Here is a 17,551-nt window from a genome sequence, read left to right as displayed (position 1 = left end):
TAGCTAAGTGTAGATAGATAGCTAACGTTAACAGTGAAATGATATGCCTCGCTATTAATGTAACGGCTCGTTTGCACCCCATACGTTTTATACTCATGTGTCTGACCGCATGTTGTTAAGCCAGAGCGTTATCAGAACAGCTAACAGTGAGCCTTTCTGCTATTTCTCTCTTGCTTGTAGGCAGGCAGGTGTAGAAAGCTGCTTTCAGGTTTCGGTGTCAGGTAGCAAGCTAGTTTAGCGTAAATGTTTATTATCAATGCTAGGTAGTCTAATTGTCTACGAGCAAGGGAAAATGATGTCCATAAACTACACGTTTACGTTTCAACAATGACATGATAACTGCATGACAGTTATCACGCTCCTCACGAGACCCAGGTAAAATGAACACAGGAGCAGTAGGAATCTTACTTAACTGTTTGGGAGTGACATTAGGTTAGATATCCACCTATATTGATATGTCATGCAGCTAGTTTAGCGCAAATGTTTATTATCAATGCTAGGTAATTGTCTACGAGCAAGGGAAAATTATGTCCATAAACTACACGTTTACGTTTCAACAATGACATGATAACTGCATGACAGTTATCACGCTCCTCACGAGACCCAGGTAAAATGAACACAGGAGCAGTAGGAATCTTACTTAACTGTTTGGGAGTGACATTAGGTTAGATATCCACCTATATTGATAGCTAGTAGGCTAAACAAATAGCCTACTGTTACGACTGTAACTTAGACGTGTGCTACCTGTGCAATTGAATAGTCAACCGCCGATATTCGACAGGAGTGCGCACAGTGAGATCTGTAAACCCTTGGGTGTGTGGAGGGTAGGTTTTAGATCCGACTATTGTACCTTCATTGTAACAGTCACCTTCCTGTCACTGATGCACTCTCAGCTCCAGTCTAGAATAACTATGATTTCATTATTCATATGATTGACTATCCACATCACACCCTGTCCAGAGCCCTAAAGATAAGCCTCTGATCCTGTCTATGATCACACCACTTGTGCTATTAGCTGTCACGAGTTGAACCTTTCAACTTCTCTTCATGTCCATTTTTTTGTCCTGACTGGAAGTGAGTTGTAGCCTGCATTTGCCAGTCTGGTGCAATACCTTCCCATTGATGTTGTGGCAATCAAGATCCTGACCCCGGTTGGATTGCAATTCAAAAGCAGATTGTTCATCATGACTGTTCTGTGTCTGGCTGATTTGCCACATCAGTGTCTATCATGGACTAGTCGTCCATAAAACAACATAGGCTAACTGAAGTGATGACCATTTACAGTTTCAACCATCACAGGGTATGTTATTGTTATTTTCTCTTATGCCCCTGTTTACCCTGCCTGTAGAAGTGTGCTGATTGATTTTCCTGAAAAGATGATCAATACGATGGGTCTGCCACTTTGCTTGTTGGCAGTGTAGTGCAGTCGTGCCATAGTAAACGGCTGTGAGGAATCCTACAGTCTGAACGTTAAGCATTTATTTCAGTCTTTCAGTCTTGGATTTGGTGTGTAAAGCAATTTTTGTGATGAGGCTTGTACACGTTGTGAAGATGAAGGCGATGTTTCGCAGGTTGCAGTTTTCTGTGAAAAGGCACAAGGCAGTCAGGTAGGATATTGAAGGGTTATGATCACATTGCGGGTAAACATCATGAAGATGCTTCCTCTTACAAAGTGGGATTCCAAAGCAATTGGAAGTTTTGCTGTGTTTTTTCTGTTTGGAGAAGTCAGTCATGCTGAATGTGAGTCATAATGTTTCGCCTTCTGTTGAGAAGGCTTGTTGTGAGGAGGTGTTGTAAGCTACATGCATTGCCAACATTTCCTTACTCTGTCTTCTCTTACGACTGTCTTTGGTGTTTTTGTAAGCTTTTAGCTCGGATAGGATAGTCATATATTAGTGTATATATAGTAATATAGTCTATGTGTGAAGACACCATTATTTTTATTTAGTTTTTTTTTGTTTGTTTGTTTAGCCCTTTTTAGAAGAACATTGTAGGTCAGGTGAATAGATTGGTTTATCAGTTCTAAAGTCTTTCACAAGTCTTGCAAGCTACATTCACTGGTTAGGTTATAGGCCTGTTTAGAAGAATCCAGGTCATATTTGTAGCATTTCTCTGAAATATAAACGGACTCCACTGCCATGCAAAATGTAGTTTCTGATTTTATTGGAATATTGCCCCTGGAAACAGCTCAATATGACTAATGCACCATTCTTTTCAACAATGTAATCAATTGCCATAGACTATTATATAATGCATAGAGTTGGATGGCTTTAATCTGTTAAATGTATGGGCTGTGAGTGTATCGCTCTTGTGGGCTGGAAGTGAAAGCTTTCTAGCATTTCTTTCTGTTGTCTCAGTCGTAGTTCTAGTTGTAGTCTGAATCTTTTTTTTAGAAATTCTCCAGAAACGTGTGACCCTTCTCTCAATATCTGTTCCTAATGATAAAACATTCTGTGGTCCGAGACTTCATAAGGCATAGGGAATATGTTTGTGTCCACCATACTTCAATTTAGTCTTATGAATAGGTCTCTAGTCTTGTATGGGATAGGCTATTGGTTCTGTTTCACACCATAGCCATCCATTTAGCTATATTCTGATTGGACAGGAGTGTTATTCCATGCTATTGATCACTCACTCTCCCAGTTTTAGAGGGCATTAGAAGAGATTGTCCTGGTAGCTGTGTGGCGATTGATCTGAGCTTTGCCTAGTTGTGCCGTAATTCAACAGTTGTTCCTCTTTCGTTCGAAATGACAAGTCTATTTTCTGATATGGGTAGGTTATCTCACTGGCCAGTAAAGGGATATCTGGAAGTCATCGATAAACTGTAAAGGGCTTTAATTAGGCACTTCTCACTGTACTACTGACACTGTAGTGAAAGCTTTTGAAGCTTTAATGAAAACTTGCAGCATCAGGTGGCCTTTAGGATTCTCTTTAAAGTTACTGTCAGCGTTTCTAAGGGATTTGTAACCTGTAACATTTTCTGCCACATTAAGCGAATATCTCCTCATGATATTCTAGCGCTCCATTTTGTGAGTACACTGTAAAAAAAACGGATCTTAGTACATAGCCATGGCTCCATGAACTGGAAGAAAACTAAGTGGAGCAAGCCTGTCCCCCAAACATAAAACTGTCCAACTGAAAGGGGCGGATGGGAGTTTGGGTAAATGGAAGGGGAGTTTGGGGAGGGATTTGTGAGTTTGCTCTCGGGTGTTTTGTTGGTGTTTGGTTGAAATATCAGTGAATGTGATGTCATGCAGAATCGCTGCCGGCACCTCGAAGTTACTCTTTAAAGGTATACTATGCAGTTTCCAGTATTTTTGGCGACTCTAGAGCTCCTTCTAGCTATAGGCATATCTACTGAAAAGGTAATGTTTCTCGATTGTCGCGAGATGTCTTTGGGTCAAAGATTCTTGAAGTTGCATTGCTTACATTTCCCCTATTACAAGTTCGTTTCCCTGCCAAATTGGCTTTGTAGAGGTTATATTAAGGTAAAAATCTTGTGTAGTGTACCTTTAATCATACATACCTTTTAATGTTTTTTCTTCTTCTGCTGGACTCCCTCATTATAAGAGTTCTGACTGTAATTGTCTATATGTGTAAATCTAAAAGGCACAAAAAATACTTCACAAGATGGACATTTTATGCTGTTTCAGTACTTCTGATGGAAGGATGAATCATTAGGATAACTTAAAGTCAGAGTTATTTTTGGCGTTGTTGAGTTGTTATGTTTTTCTCTTCACTCTTCTAGTTCACAAGAGAACATGGCAGGAAACAGCCTGGTATTACCCATAGTGCTATGGGGCCGCCGCGCACCCACACACTGCATCTCCAGTCTGCTGGTGATGGATGATTTTGCCACCATCATCACGGGCTGCCACGATGGACAAATCTGCATCTGGGATATGACACCTGAGCTGGAGGTAAGTCTCCGCCACCTGCAGTCTATGTTGCCAACTGTAAATGCTGCTGTAGTTGTAGATGAAGACCATAAACTGTGTTCTTTATTGATCTCTTCCTCTTTCTTTATCTCTCTTAGATAAGTCCACGTGCCCTCTTGTTTGGACACACTGCTTCCATCACCTGTTTGTCTAAAGCCAGCGTTGCCAGCGACAAGCAGTACCTAGTCAGCGCATCGGAGAGTGGGTGAGTATAGTGTGTGTGTGTGTGTGTGTGTGTTTGTTAGGGAAGATTAGGGGAGGGACAAAATACCAATACGGCAATAAATTGTATAACTTCCTTTTGCATTACATTATCAGTATACTGCAGCCAAATATCAATATTTTAGAAAGATATTAAATTCATGCATAAACAGAAGCATAAACACTGAAATGTGCATTTGTATACTGTTTCAAATCTGTTGTGAAATAAAGTGATTTTTGGCCTTTTTTTCTTCTTTATGTAAACAGATATTGTGATGTATCGAAGATTTGTCTTTTGCAATGTATCGTAGTATTGCAGACTTGCTGAACCGTGATATTATCGTTAGTGTGGGGAAAGCATTGTGAGTTACTCTGTGATTCCCAGAGAGACAGAGAGAAGTCTGGGAAGACAGAGAGAGACAGAGAGAGGTTAAAGGTGTACTTCCACCCAGTATCAGCATCCGTATCAGCTAAATGCCACTGGATTAGTCCTTGACTGATGACCTATGTTTGTCTGTGCAGTGAGATGTGCCTGTGGGATGTCAATGATGGCCGCTGCATTGAGTTCACCAAGCTGGCCTGTGCTCACACTGGCATCCAGGTAGGAGCCCAAGCTTCACTATCACAATGAACTTGAAGTGTTCCAGAATCAGAACAGTCAGATAGATTATCATGGAGAGGTTCTCAGTTCTCTCAGGGCATTAAAGAGCCTCTGTCTTGTCCCTGTCCAGTTCTACCAGTTCACCATCGGCACCCAGCGCGAGGCCCGTCTGCTGTGCCACGGCCACTACCCTGAGATCCTGGTGGTGGACGCCACCAGTCTGGAGGTGCTCTACTCGCTGGTGTCCAAGATCTCGCCCGACTGGATTAGCTCCATGAGCATCATCCGCTCGCACCGCACACAAGGTCAGCCACGCCGGCAGCTGCGGCCGGCGGCCCGCCAGGCCAGATGGGATAAGCCCCTTACGGTCTGATCTCGTAGGGCTGCCTGAGACGGGTCACTGCACACACAGCAGCTAGCGCTCCCCAGCGCCCTGCTTATCCGCACGTTATAGCAGATGCATCTTTGTGCATGACTTCCTTATGCACAACACATGCCCAATATGCAAACTCATTTTTTTATACATGTCTCACACTGTATTTTCCTTTTACGTTTTGATGATTATTATGAAAAAATAATCACCTACAGTATACTAATTTGTATCTGACAGACATAGTATTCATTCTTAGCACGAAACCATTGTCAACAATATCAATACAGTCATACAGTATGCTTTTCTACATGCATATTCATCTATACTACTCTTGTATACAGTATATAACATTATATGCGATTCTGATCAGTGTTGGATTTCTGAGCACCAAACTGCGGATCTTTTTGTTCCTCTCTCCTGTATATCTGTGCTACGTCTACCCACATCTGTGTCTGTTGACTCTGTGTGCTTGTCTTTCTGTTTCTTCCTTCTTATAATCTGTCGTTTCTACTTACAGAGGACACAGTGGTAGCTGTGTCTGTTACTGGCATACTGAAGGTGTGGATCATAACGGCCGACGTGAGCAGGATGCAGGTATGGCAGCATGATCCCCAACACTCCTGCCCCCTCACACCCTCCTCCGCCCACCTAACTTCTCCCTAAGGCCTGAACCCCTGGCACTTATCACAGAGTAGGGGATTCCCGGGTGTCCTGGCTAAATTTCCAACCTGGTTCATTCAATCTGGCCCCCTAATCATCCCCCACTGTAATTGGCTCATTCACTCCCTCACTCTCCACCTCAAGCTGGTGTGTGGTGAGCGTTCTGGCGCATAATGGCTGCCGTGCATCACCCAGGCGGGTGCTACACACTGGTGGCTTCCATGAGAAAAGCGATATATATATAAATGTAACGTGTTCTTGTTGTTGTTGTTGTTGCCCTGGCTACGTTTCCCTGTCCTCACCGTCCCTTTGCCTGTGTCTGTGTCTGTGTGGTGTGCTGTGCAGGATCTGGACCCAGTGTTTGAGGAGGAGTCCAAGCCCATCTACTGCCAGAGCTGCCAGAGCATCTCCTTCTGCGCGTTCACCCAGCTCTCTCTGCTGGTGGTCTGTTCCAAGTACTGGAGGGTGAGTACGACCTGGCCCTCATCACTTCACCCTCACCACTTCACCCTCATCACTTCACCCTCACCACTTCACACCAGTGCCCTCATCACTTCACCCTCACCACTTCACCCTCATCACTTCACCCTCACCACTTCACACCAGTGCCCTCATCACTTCACCCTCACCACTTCACCCTCATCACTTCACCCTCACCACTTCACACCAGTGCCCTCATCACTTCACCCTCACCACTTCACCCTCATCACTTCACCCTCACCACTTCACACCAGTGCCCTCATCACTTCACCCTCACCACTTCACCCTCACCACTTCACCCTCATCACTTCACCCTCACCACTTCACACCAGTGCCCTCATCACTTCACCCTCACCACTTCACCCTCATCACTTCACCCTCACCACTTCACACCAGTGCCCTCATCACTTCACACCAGTGCCCTCACCACTTCACACCAGTGCCCTCATCACTTCACACCAGTGCCCTCATCACTTCACACCAGTGCCCTCATCACTTCACCCTCACCACTTCACCCTCATCACTTACCCTCACCACTTCACACCAGTGCCCTCATCACTTCACACCAGTGCCCTCATCACTTCACACCAGTGCCCTCATCACTTCACACCACTTCACACCAGTGCCCTCATCACTTCACACCAGTGCCCTCATGACTTCACACCAGTGCCCTCATCACTTCACACCAGTGCCCTCATCACTTCACACCACTTCACACCAGTGCCCTCATCACTTCACACCAGTGCCTTCACACCAGTGCCCTCATCACTTCACACCAGTGCCCTCATCACTTCACACCAGTGCCCTCATCACTTCACCCTCATCACTTACCCTCACCACTTCACACCAGTGCCCTCATCACTTCACCCTCATCACTTCACACCAGTGCCCTCATCACTTCACCCTCATCACTTCACACCAGTGCCCTCATCACTTCACACCAGTGCCCTCATCACTTCACACCAGTGCCTTCACACCAGTGCCCTCATCACTTCACACCAGTGCCCTCATCACTTCACACAAGTGCCCTCATCACTTCACACCAGTGCCCTCACCACTTCACACCAGTGCCTTCACACCAGTGCCCTCATCACTTCACACCAGTACCTTCACACCAGTGCCCTCATCACTTCACACCAGTGCCCTCATCACTTCACACCAGTGCCCTCATCACTTCACCCTCACCACTTCACCCTCATCACTTCACCCTCACCACTTCACACCAGTGCCCTCATCACTTCACACCAGTGCCCTCATCACTTCACACCAGTGCCCTCATCACTTCACCCTCATCACTTCACACCAGTGCCCTCATCACTTCACCCTCATCACTTCACACCAGTGCCCTCATCACTTCACACCAGTGCCCTCATCACTTCACACCAGTGCCTTCACACCAGTGCCCTCATCACTTCACACCAGTGCCTTCACACCAGTGCCCTCATCACTTCACACCAGTGCCTTCACACCAGTGCCCTCATCACTTCACACCAGTGCCCTCATCACTTCACACCAGTGCCCTCATCACTTCACCCTCATCACTTACCCTCACCACTTCACACCAGTGCCCTCATCACTTCACACCAGTGCCCTCATCACTTCACCCTCATCACTTCACACCAGTGCCCTCATCACTTCACCCTCATCACTTCACACCAGTGTCCTCATCACTTCACACCAGTGCCCACATCACTTCACACCAGTGCCCTCATCACTTCACACCAGTGCCTTCACACCAGTGCCCTCATCACTTCACACCAGTGCCCTCATCACTTCACACCAGTGCCCTCATCACTTCACACCAGTGCCTTCACACCAGTGCCCTCACCACTTCACACCAGTGCCCTCATCACTTCACACCAGTGCCTTCACACCAGTGCCCTCACCACTTCACACCAGTGCCCTCATCACTTCACACCAGTGCCTTCACACCAGTGCCCTCATCACTTCACACCAGTGCCCTCATCACTTCACACCAGTGCCCTCATCACTTCACACCAGTGCCCTCATCACTTCACACCAGTGCCTTCACACCAGTGCCCTCATCACTTCACACCAGTGCCCTCATCACTTCACACCAGTGCCCTCATCACTTCACACCACTTCACACCAGTGCCCTCATCACTTCACACCAGTGCCCTCATCACTTCACCCTCATCACTTCACACCAGTGCCCTCATCACTTCACACCAGTGCCCTCATGACTTCACACCAGTGCCCTCATCACTTCACACCAGTGCCTTCACACCAGTGCCCTCATCACTTCACACCACTTCACACCAGTGCCCTCATCACTTCACACCAGTGCCCTCATCACTTCACACCACTTCACACCAGTGCCCTCATCACTTCACACCAGTGCCCTCATCACTTCACACCAGTGCCCTCATCACTTCACACCACTTCACACCAGTGCCCTCATCACTTCACACCAGTGCCCTCATCACTTCACACCACTTCACACCAGTGCCCTCATCACTTCACACCAGTGCCCTCATGACTTCACACCAGTGCCCTCATCACTTCACCCTCACCACTTCACCCTCATCACTTCACCCTCACCACTTCACACCAGTGCCCTCATCACTTCACCCTCACCACTTCACCCTCATCACTTCACCCTCACCACTTCACACCAGTGCCCTCATCACTTCACCCTCACCACTTCACCCTCACCACTTCACCCTCATCACTTCACCCTCACCACTTCACACCAGTGCCCTCATCACTTCACCCTCACCACTTCACCCTCATCACTTCACCCTCACCACTTCACACCAGTGCCCTCATCACTTCACACCAGTGCCCTCACCACTTCACACCAGTGCCCTCATCACTTCACACCAGTGCCCTCATCACTTCACACCAGTGCCCTCATCACTTCACCCTCACCACTTCACCCTCATCACTTACCCTCACCACTTCACACCAGTGCCCTCATCACTTCACACCAGTGCCCTCATCACTTCACACCAGTGCCCTCATCACTTCACACCACTTCACACCAGTGCCCTCATCACTTCACACCAGTGCCCTCATGACTTCACACCAGTGCCCTCATCACTTCACACCAGTGCCCTCATCACTTCACACCACTTCACACCAGTGCCCTCATCACTTCACACCAGTGCCCTCATCACTTCACCCTCACCACTTCACCCTCATCACTTACCCTCACCACTTCACACCAGTGCCCTCATCACTTCACACCAGTGCCCTCATCACTTCACACCAGTGCCCTCATCACTTCACACCACTTCACACCAGTGCCCTCATCACTTCACACCAGTGCCCTCATGACTTCACACCAGTGCCCTCATCACTTCACACCAGTGCCCTCATCACTTCACACCACTTCACACCAGTGCCCTCATCACTTCACACCAGTGCCTTCACACCAGTGCCCTCATCACTTCACACCAGTGCCCTCATCACTTCACACCAGTGCCCTCATCACTTCACCCTCATCACTTACCCTCACCACTTCACACCAGTGCCCTCATCACTTCACCCTCATCACTTCACACCAGTGCCCTCATCACTTCACCCTCATCACTTCACACCAGTGCCCTCATCACTTCACACCAGTGCCCTCATCACTTCACACCAGTGCCCTCATCAATTCACACCAGTGCCTTCACACCAGTGCCCTCATGACTTCACACCAGTGCCCTCATCACTTCACACCAGTGCCCTCATCACTTCACACCAGTGCCCTCATCACTTCACACCAGTGCCCTCACCACTTCACACCAGTGCCCTCACCACTTCACACCAGTGCCTTCACACCAGTGCCCTCATCACTTCACACCAGTGCCCTCATCACTTCACACCAGTGCCCTCATCACTTCACACCAGTGCCCTGGTCAATTCACACCAGTGCCTTCACACCAGTGCCCTCATCACTTCACACCAGTGCCCTCATCAATTCACACCAGTGCCCTCATCACTTCACACCAGTGCCCTCATCACTTCACACCAGTGCCCTCATCACTTCACACCAGTGCCCTCATCACTTCACACCAGTGCTTCCACTGAGGCTCCACCTGACCACGTTACATTTCCCGTCTCGGTCCGCTGAATCAGATGTTATTTTAGTTCTTTTATTTTAGTTTTAGTTTAGTTAGTGTCGGTCTGTTTATGACTCTTATGTTTGTGTGTAGCTATTTTGTTTTGAATCTATTATTTCTTTGTCAAAAAAGGCATTATTAAAGATAGGCACAAAAACACACATTTCCTCCTGTTTCTCGCACCCCACCTGCCATGTCTCTATTCTCCAGAGACATGACAGGTAGTGGGGGTCGCCTCACACTTTGAGAACCACTGGTTTACGCCAAAGTCCTTTTAGGCAAGTCCGCTTTTTGGGCACTCGTCGGGCATCCATTTCGGCAGAAATGCGTGTGCGCAAGGCTTCACGACACCAATCTTGCTCTAGAGGCGAGATCACAACACATGATTGGTGTTGTCTTCACAACACACCATACGATTGGCTCAATGTATTCACATCACATCACATGATTGGCTCAATGTATTCACATGTCGACATTTTGCCGAGGAAGGGGTGTGATATGTGTAGACAACGGCCATATTGGCGTTACAAACTAGCCCCATGCATTTCTATGGAGGATTTTTTGAGTGCTGTGTCTCCACATTAGAAAGTCTCTGTTTACGCTTAGTCATCTTCACAAAATTCCCCTTTTCAACAGCCTTAGTAGTTTCAGTTTTACTTTCTCTCTCTGTCTTTAGAAATTGTCTGTAGAAATAGTTTCTTTTCTACAGTTTCTTTACAGTTTTTGAGGTAAACAGACACTGGCGTGTCTCTGTAGGCACCCTTCCCATGTTATCAGACACGTATAGTCACATTTGCTGGCTGTCTTGAGTCTGGACTGATATTATGTAGGGAGAGATAACAACTTGACGTTGATATTGTGGTGTGTATGAGAAATGTATGCAGTATGTGTTTGCTGAGGTGTGTGACTTGTGTGTCAGGTGTTTGATGCGGGAGACTACTCTCTGCTGTGCTCCGTGCCCAGTGAGAATGACCAAGCCTGGACTGGAGGAGACTTCATCGCTGCTGATAAAGTCATCATCTGGTCTGAGGACGGCTGCAGCTACATTTACAAGCTGCCTGCCAGGTATGTGTGTGTGTGTGTGCGTGTGTGTGTGTGTGCGTGTTAAATGTTCTGAAAATGCATTATCGGTACTAATTGAATATTTTCTCATAAATGTAAGACATTAGGAAGTAAACCAAACCTTAGTAAGTAACACCAAAGCTGTGCAACTTGTAAAGTCTCATGTCTTTGCCTCTGTCCCCCTCTCTGTGTGTGTATCCTTGTGTCTCCTGTCTGCTCTGTGTGACTGCTGTGTGTGTGTGTGTCTCCTGTCTGCTCTGTGTGACTGCTGTGTGTGTGTGTGTGGGTGATCTGTGTGACTGTGTGTGTGTGTGTGATCTGTGTGACTGCTGTATGTGTGTGTGTGTGTGTGTGTGATCTGTGTGACTGCTGTGTGTGTGTGTGTGTCTCCTGTCTGCTGTCTACTTGTGTGTTTGTGTCTACATGTGTTTGTGTCTACATGTGTGTTTGTGTCTACATATGTGTTTGTGTCTACATGTGTGTCTGTCTACCTGTGTGTTTTCTTTCTCTTTGTGTGGATTCCTATTGTTCCTTTTATTTTTCTGTATGGATGTTTTGTCTTGTGGTGTTTTTTTCTGTGTGTGTGTGTGTGTGTGTGTGTGTGTGTGTGTGTGTTGTTGTTTTCTCCAGCTGCCTGCCCGCCAGCGAGCATTTCCGCAGTGACGTAGGAAAGACAGCAGAGGGCTCCATTCCCCCTCTGGTCTACAGCATTGCAGATCGCGCCGACAAACAGGTCCCTCCTCCTCTGTTCTCCACTCTGCTGTTCTCCTCTCCTCTGTTCTCCTCTCTCTCCTCTCCTCTCCTCTGTTCTTATCTCCTCTCCTCTTCTCTGTTCTCCCCTCCTCTGCTCTCCTCTCCTCTCCTCTCCCCTCCTCTCCTCTCTTTTCCCCTCATCACTTCTCCTCTCCTCTCCTCTCTTTTCCCCTCCTCTCCCCTCCTCTCCTCTCCCCTCCCCTCCCCTCATCACTTCTCTTCTCCTCTCCTCTCTTTTCCCCTCTTCTCCTCTCCTCTCTTTTCCCCTCCTCTCCCCTCCTCTCCTCTCCCCTCCCCTCCCCTCATCACTTCTCCTCTCCTCTCCTCTCTTTTCCCCTCCTCTCCCCTCCTCTCCTCTCTTTTCCCCTCATCACTTCTCCTCTCCTCTCCTCTCCCCTCCCCTCATCACTTCTCAACTCCTCTCCTCCCAACTTAACAGCAGCAGCTCCTCCTCCTCAATCTCCACAATGCTCTTATCACTGACATTACTACTTAACACCTTGAGTCCATATGTTTAAAGGTGCAGTCAGCGATTGTGCAGGAAGTCATATTTGTTTAGATTTATATTTATATTTAAATTAATTATTAGATGATATTTTCAAAACCAAGAACCAAACGAAACACACCAGGGAGTTAGCTCACCCCTCCCTTCAGTATTCCAGGAGAAACTCCACATAGGGTTTTATTTTTGTTTGGGGGACATGCTGCCCCCACTTTGCTTGTTTCCAGTTTTTGGAGTCTTGGCCTCCAACAGAGACCAGTTATTTTTTATTTAAATTTTTTTCCAGTGCACTCAGGCAATGGGCAGCTAGCAGGTTGTGAGGAGATGATCGCTGCGTACGATCCCTGACTGCACCTTTAAATGAGAACTTATGTTTAAAGGCCTATTAATTTGTCATTTCAGTACAGTTTTTTTAACATTATTAACATGATCAGTGTAACATGAGCAATCCCAATAGCTGATCCTCTGTCACAGCAACTGTTTTGCTCAGATCTGTGTGAGTGTGTCAGTTCTGCAGAGTCTCCCAAGTGGCTTCTGTTGTCTGTGATTTTGTGTTTTAGTCTTGTTTTGCTGCTGTGTGTTCTCTATATATGACTTCACCGAGTGTAGTGTGCAGGCTTTGTGTACATGTGTGTTAATTTGCTGTGTGTACCTGTTTTCTGTGGTGTTTTCATTTTTGTTTACCGCGTCCGTGGCTTCACCCCCCCCCCCGGCTCCCCCGCGTCCTCAGGTAGAGGAGGGGTGTGAGGGGGAGCTCGTGGTGTGTCTCCCCGACGTCGCGGTCGACCCGGCGCTGTACACCCCTCAGCTGCTGTACCTCCAGCGGCCTCTAGAGGCACCAGTAAGCCCCAGCCCGCAGCAGGACGGAGGCGCGGCACGCGGCACAGCCAGCAGGGGGAGCCCTCCCCGGCCTCCGAGGCACCGCAGCATCCACTCAGCCATTCACCTGCTCCAGTGCAAGCCTGACACGGGCCAACACAGCCCAGCTGGGCCTCACCCACTCTAATATAGTGGTCAGGCCAGTTTAATAGGACCTGATAAATGTGCTCTTTAATGTCACAATTAAGAAAAATGATCAAGATATTTCTGATCATATTGAAGGAAATTTTGATGAATCCATAGTGGATCTAAATTTCTTTTTGAGTGAAGTAATAAGCGATTGGACGTAAGTGTAGAGCGGTGAGCGTGACTGGATGCCAGGAGAGGGGCCTGCGGCCGTGTGTCTGCCTCAGCGTTGCTGTCCGAAGGCCAGTTTCCCTCCACTCACTCTGGCTCACTCTCAGGTCTCATGCTCTTCCCCACTAAAAAGTCAAGTCATCCAACTCCTCTGCCCTCATATGTCTTCACCTGGTGAAGATGCATGCAAAGTCCCCAGGCTGCTTCTCCATAGATGCCCAATGTCAACAGTAACCATAGATGACAGGAATAGAGCTAGCACTACTGGGTTAGGCCTGAAGCCTGTCGTGTAGATCAATTCAGATGGCACTATTTCTATATTTATTCTATACTATGTTTTTATGTTTATTATGAAAGAGCATATTTATATTGAAAGAGCAAATACAGCTCATACAAAAGTTAGAAGAACAATTAAGGTCTTAGTTTTTTTGGTTTGCCAAAATGTCCTTGAAATGTGCATGAGGTTATTTGAGCCAAGAGGAGGACGTGTGGAAACTGTTTGCCAGTGTGTGTTTGGAGTGATTTCCCACAGCCCTGCTATTCTCCTTTAAACACAACTGATCTCTTGTAACTTCGTTTCAACTTAAACAGACTCCCCCTGACTCCTTTAAACACAACTGAACTCTAGTCACCTGGTTTCAACTTAAACAGACTCCCCCTAACTCCTTAACCATCAGCCCTTTTAACTGTAAAAGGATAAACATTGTAAAGGGTCAATGTCTGGATTTGTTTTAGTTGTATTGTTATGAGCTCTGTATTTCAGAGTTCATTCAGACTGTGTTGTTTGATGGTGCTTTGTGCTCCTGTAAAGGTTCAAGTTAAAGTTAAAACTACATTTGAAAAGCCTTATATGATTTTACGGAAGCAGACCATCTTCTTTGCCAGCACTTATGCAGACTGGTTTATATAGTATTATTTAAGTTCTTTAAACACAGTCATAGTTCTGGTGGTCAGGTAGTCAAAAATGTGCGCAGTGGAATGTTTATATTTATGTCTGGGAACTAAATGCATGTGAGGTTCATGAGGTGCACTCCTTAGTGAAGCACCAGCCTGGTGTTGTGAGAGATCTGTGCATGCTGTGGCACTAGCATAGGAGGAGAGCAGGGCTCTATGGCGGTACTTTGCAGTGACACCGGCCCATCAGGAATGCCTCCAGGATTCTCATGTTTGGCGCTCACTCTCTCAGCCCGCACGCGCTGCATTGGGCTGGCTAGCAACATCATCAGGGCACTCTCTATACGTCAGCCAAGCTCAGCCATTCTCATAAACCATACATGGACATACATACGCTAAAATCTAAGATGCCTGTCAAAGATTTGATATGAATGTAAGGAGTTGTTTGTTCATATTGGTTCCGTTTGTTCTAACCTTAGACATCCCTCGGTGAGAAGTTGGGTCATCCTGCAAGGTCTTGATATACAGGCATATACATACATGAGTGCACATGATCACACACAAATGTGAGATTTTAGGTGAAGTGAGGACTGTTAGCCTATTGAAAACCTTGCAGAAGTCCAGGTGCCACAAGCGTAGCGAGTAGCAACAATCCCCAGGCAAAGTCTCCTTTCCCACTGGAGACTCAGAGATGGACAACCTCTGCTGCACGTCAAGCTGCACGTCCATCAGTATGCGCCTGTCTAGACTGGCCTCATTCAGGAAGGTTGGTGCGGTGTGTGGGACGTGTGCGGAGATGTCTAGTGCCTCTGACGTCTTAACTAACGGAGTGAAAGGCCATGTATGCAAACTGCATGAGCTGCAGTCCCTGTCCCGGGGGTCCACCTTCCTCACTGCCCTCCTCCCCCCATGCTCAGCTCTGTCTGACCCCCGCACTGCGGTCACCCTCCCTACTAGCACGCATTGGTGTCCCCTGCCCACTAGCACGCATTGGTGCCCCCTACCCAAACGTAGGTAGTTGCACCAGACGAGACCGTCTTGTGACCGTAGACTGAAGTAGACGTAAGCCCCTCTGCTGCCTTGCTTTCATTGCCAATCATTCTTCCCTGTCCCAACCGACACCATTCCTGCTGGAAAATGTTGGTCAAACTCTGCCACCCTAAATCCTGCAAAGGTTTGCTGTGTGGTTTTTGACTTTAAAAAAAGCTACGTATAAGTGTGTGTGTCTGTCTGTCTGTCTGTGTGTGTGTGTGTGTGTGTGTGTGTGAGTGCTTTTTTTATGTATTCAGTCTTCTTTTCATTTTGTTCTGTCTTCTTTCTTGTTTTGTTGATGGTTAACCTGATGCAAGGGTTGGGGTCTAGAGCAGTTCAGAGTAGTAGAATTAGATGCAAGGGTTGGGCTCTAGAGCAGTAGAATAGATGCAAGGGTTGGGCTCTAGAGCAGTAGAATAGATGCAAGGGTTGGGCTCTAGAGCAGTAGAATAGATGCAAGGGTTGGGCTCTAGAGCAGTAGAATAGATGCAAGTGTTGGGCTCTAGAGCAGTTCAGAGCAGTAGAATAGATGCAAGGGTTGGGCTCTAGAGCAGTAGAATAGATGCAAGGGTTGGGCTCTAGAGCAGTAGAATAGATGCAAGGGTTGGGCTCTAGAGCAGTTCAGAGCAGTAGAATAGATGCAAGGGTTGGGCTCTAGAGCAGTTCAGAGCAGTAGAATAGATGCAAGGGTTGGGCTCTAGAGCAGTTCAGAGCAGTAAAATAGATGCAAGGGTTGGGCTCTAGAGCAGTTCAGAGCAGTAGAATAGATGCAAGGGTTGGGCTCTAGAGCAGTTCAGAGCAGTAAAATAGATGCAAGGGTTGGGCTCTAGAGCAGTTCAGAGCAGTAGAATAGATTTTAGGCTGAATCCAAGTGACACTGATTCTTAGAGCCACATTACCTACTGTACCTGATCTCTCGTTCCCCACCCTGCTATTGGACCCCAGGCCATGGTGCTGGTGTGGGGAGGGGATGGTGTGGACCTCAGCCCTTGCCACAGTAGCCTGTGTGTGTGTGTGTGTGTGTGTGTGTGTGTGTGTGTGTGTGTGTGTGTGTGTGTGTGTGTGTGTGTGTGTGTGTGTGTGTGTGTGTGTGTGTGTGTGTGTGTGTGTGTGTGTGTGTGTGTGTGTGTGTGTGTGTGTGTGTGTGTGTGTGTGTGTGTGTGTGTGTGTGTGTGTGTGTGTGTGTGTGTGTGTGTGTGTGTGTGTGTGTGTGAGTGTGTAAAATGTGCTTTCTCTGCTCTGCTGGCACATTGCAGCTCCTCATATGCCCCCCTGTGACGCGCTTCTTCTATGGCCGGCGCGAGCCCTTCCACAAGCTGCTTGTGCAGGGGGACTCGGCTGGCCGCCTCTCTCTGTGGAGCGTCCCAGAGACCTCTCCTCTACAGCCCCTGTCCTCGGCTGCAGGTACGCAAATGTGCACGCACAACCACATGCACGCACACATCAAACCGCTGTCATTTACATACATATTTAAACACCCCACATAATTCTACATATAGCACATATATTTAGCTATTCCCACAAAATCAATATTGCATTACTGTTCCCTGCATTTGTATAGATAGACAGGGGAGATAAAGGGAATATTTATTTTGTGGCAGTCTCAATACCACCCTCTGCTGGTGAAATTGTGTAGTGCAGAAAGAGGCCTCACATTCAGCCTGATGTTAAATTTAAGCACAGCAGAATTTGAGTCCCTGTCAAGGCTTACAGTCCCTTTTGTGTAATGACTGCATCAAGCAGGCATTCAAATAGCAACACCTGTCAAGAATAATCTAGACTTGTTCTATTAGACACATAATATTTATA

The 17,551-nt window shown here is 47.2% G+C and overlaps 1 protein-coding gene across 1 annotated transcript in view; it reads left to right on the top strand.

Moving 5' to 3' along the window:
• The first annotated feature begins 275 nt into the window (after positions 1-275).
• Positions 276-17,551, top strand: part of wdr7 (WD repeat domain 7) — a 68,598-nt gene continuing 51,322 nt past the window's right edge. The window contains exons 1-10 of the mRNA XM_076284951.1: positions 276-607; positions 3,749-3,920; positions 4,037-4,143; positions 4,662-4,740; positions 4,871-5,045; positions 5,631-5,707; positions 6,119-6,238; positions 11,243-11,388; positions 12,016-12,118; positions 16,999-17,146. Coding sequence (XP_076141066.1) covers positions 576-607; positions 3,749-3,920; positions 4,037-4,143; positions 4,662-4,740; positions 4,871-5,045; positions 5,631-5,707; positions 6,119-6,238; positions 11,243-11,388; positions 12,016-12,118; positions 16,999-17,146 — 1,159 coding nt within the window. The 5' untranslated portion in view covers positions 276-575. The remainder of the gene's footprint in view (positions 608-3,748; positions 3,921-4,036; positions 4,144-4,661; positions 4,741-4,870; positions 5,046-5,630; positions 5,708-6,118; positions 6,239-11,242; positions 11,389-12,015; positions 12,119-16,998; positions 17,147-17,551) is intronic.

Source organism: Alosa pseudoharengus, unplaced genomic scaffold, assembly GCF_046254945.1.
Source record: "Alosa pseudoharengus isolate Yale_2024_CS ecotype anadromous, Long Island Sound unplaced genomic scaffold, YU_APseudo_1.1 YU_APseudo_1.1_scf_14, whole genome shotgun sequence".
Classification (NCBI taxonomy): Eukaryota; Metazoa; Chordata; class Actinopteri; order Clupeiformes; family Clupeidae; genus Alosa; species Alosa pseudoharengus.
Note: the sequence above shows the minus strand (reverse complement) of the source record. Positions and strands in the feature narration are given on the sequence as shown.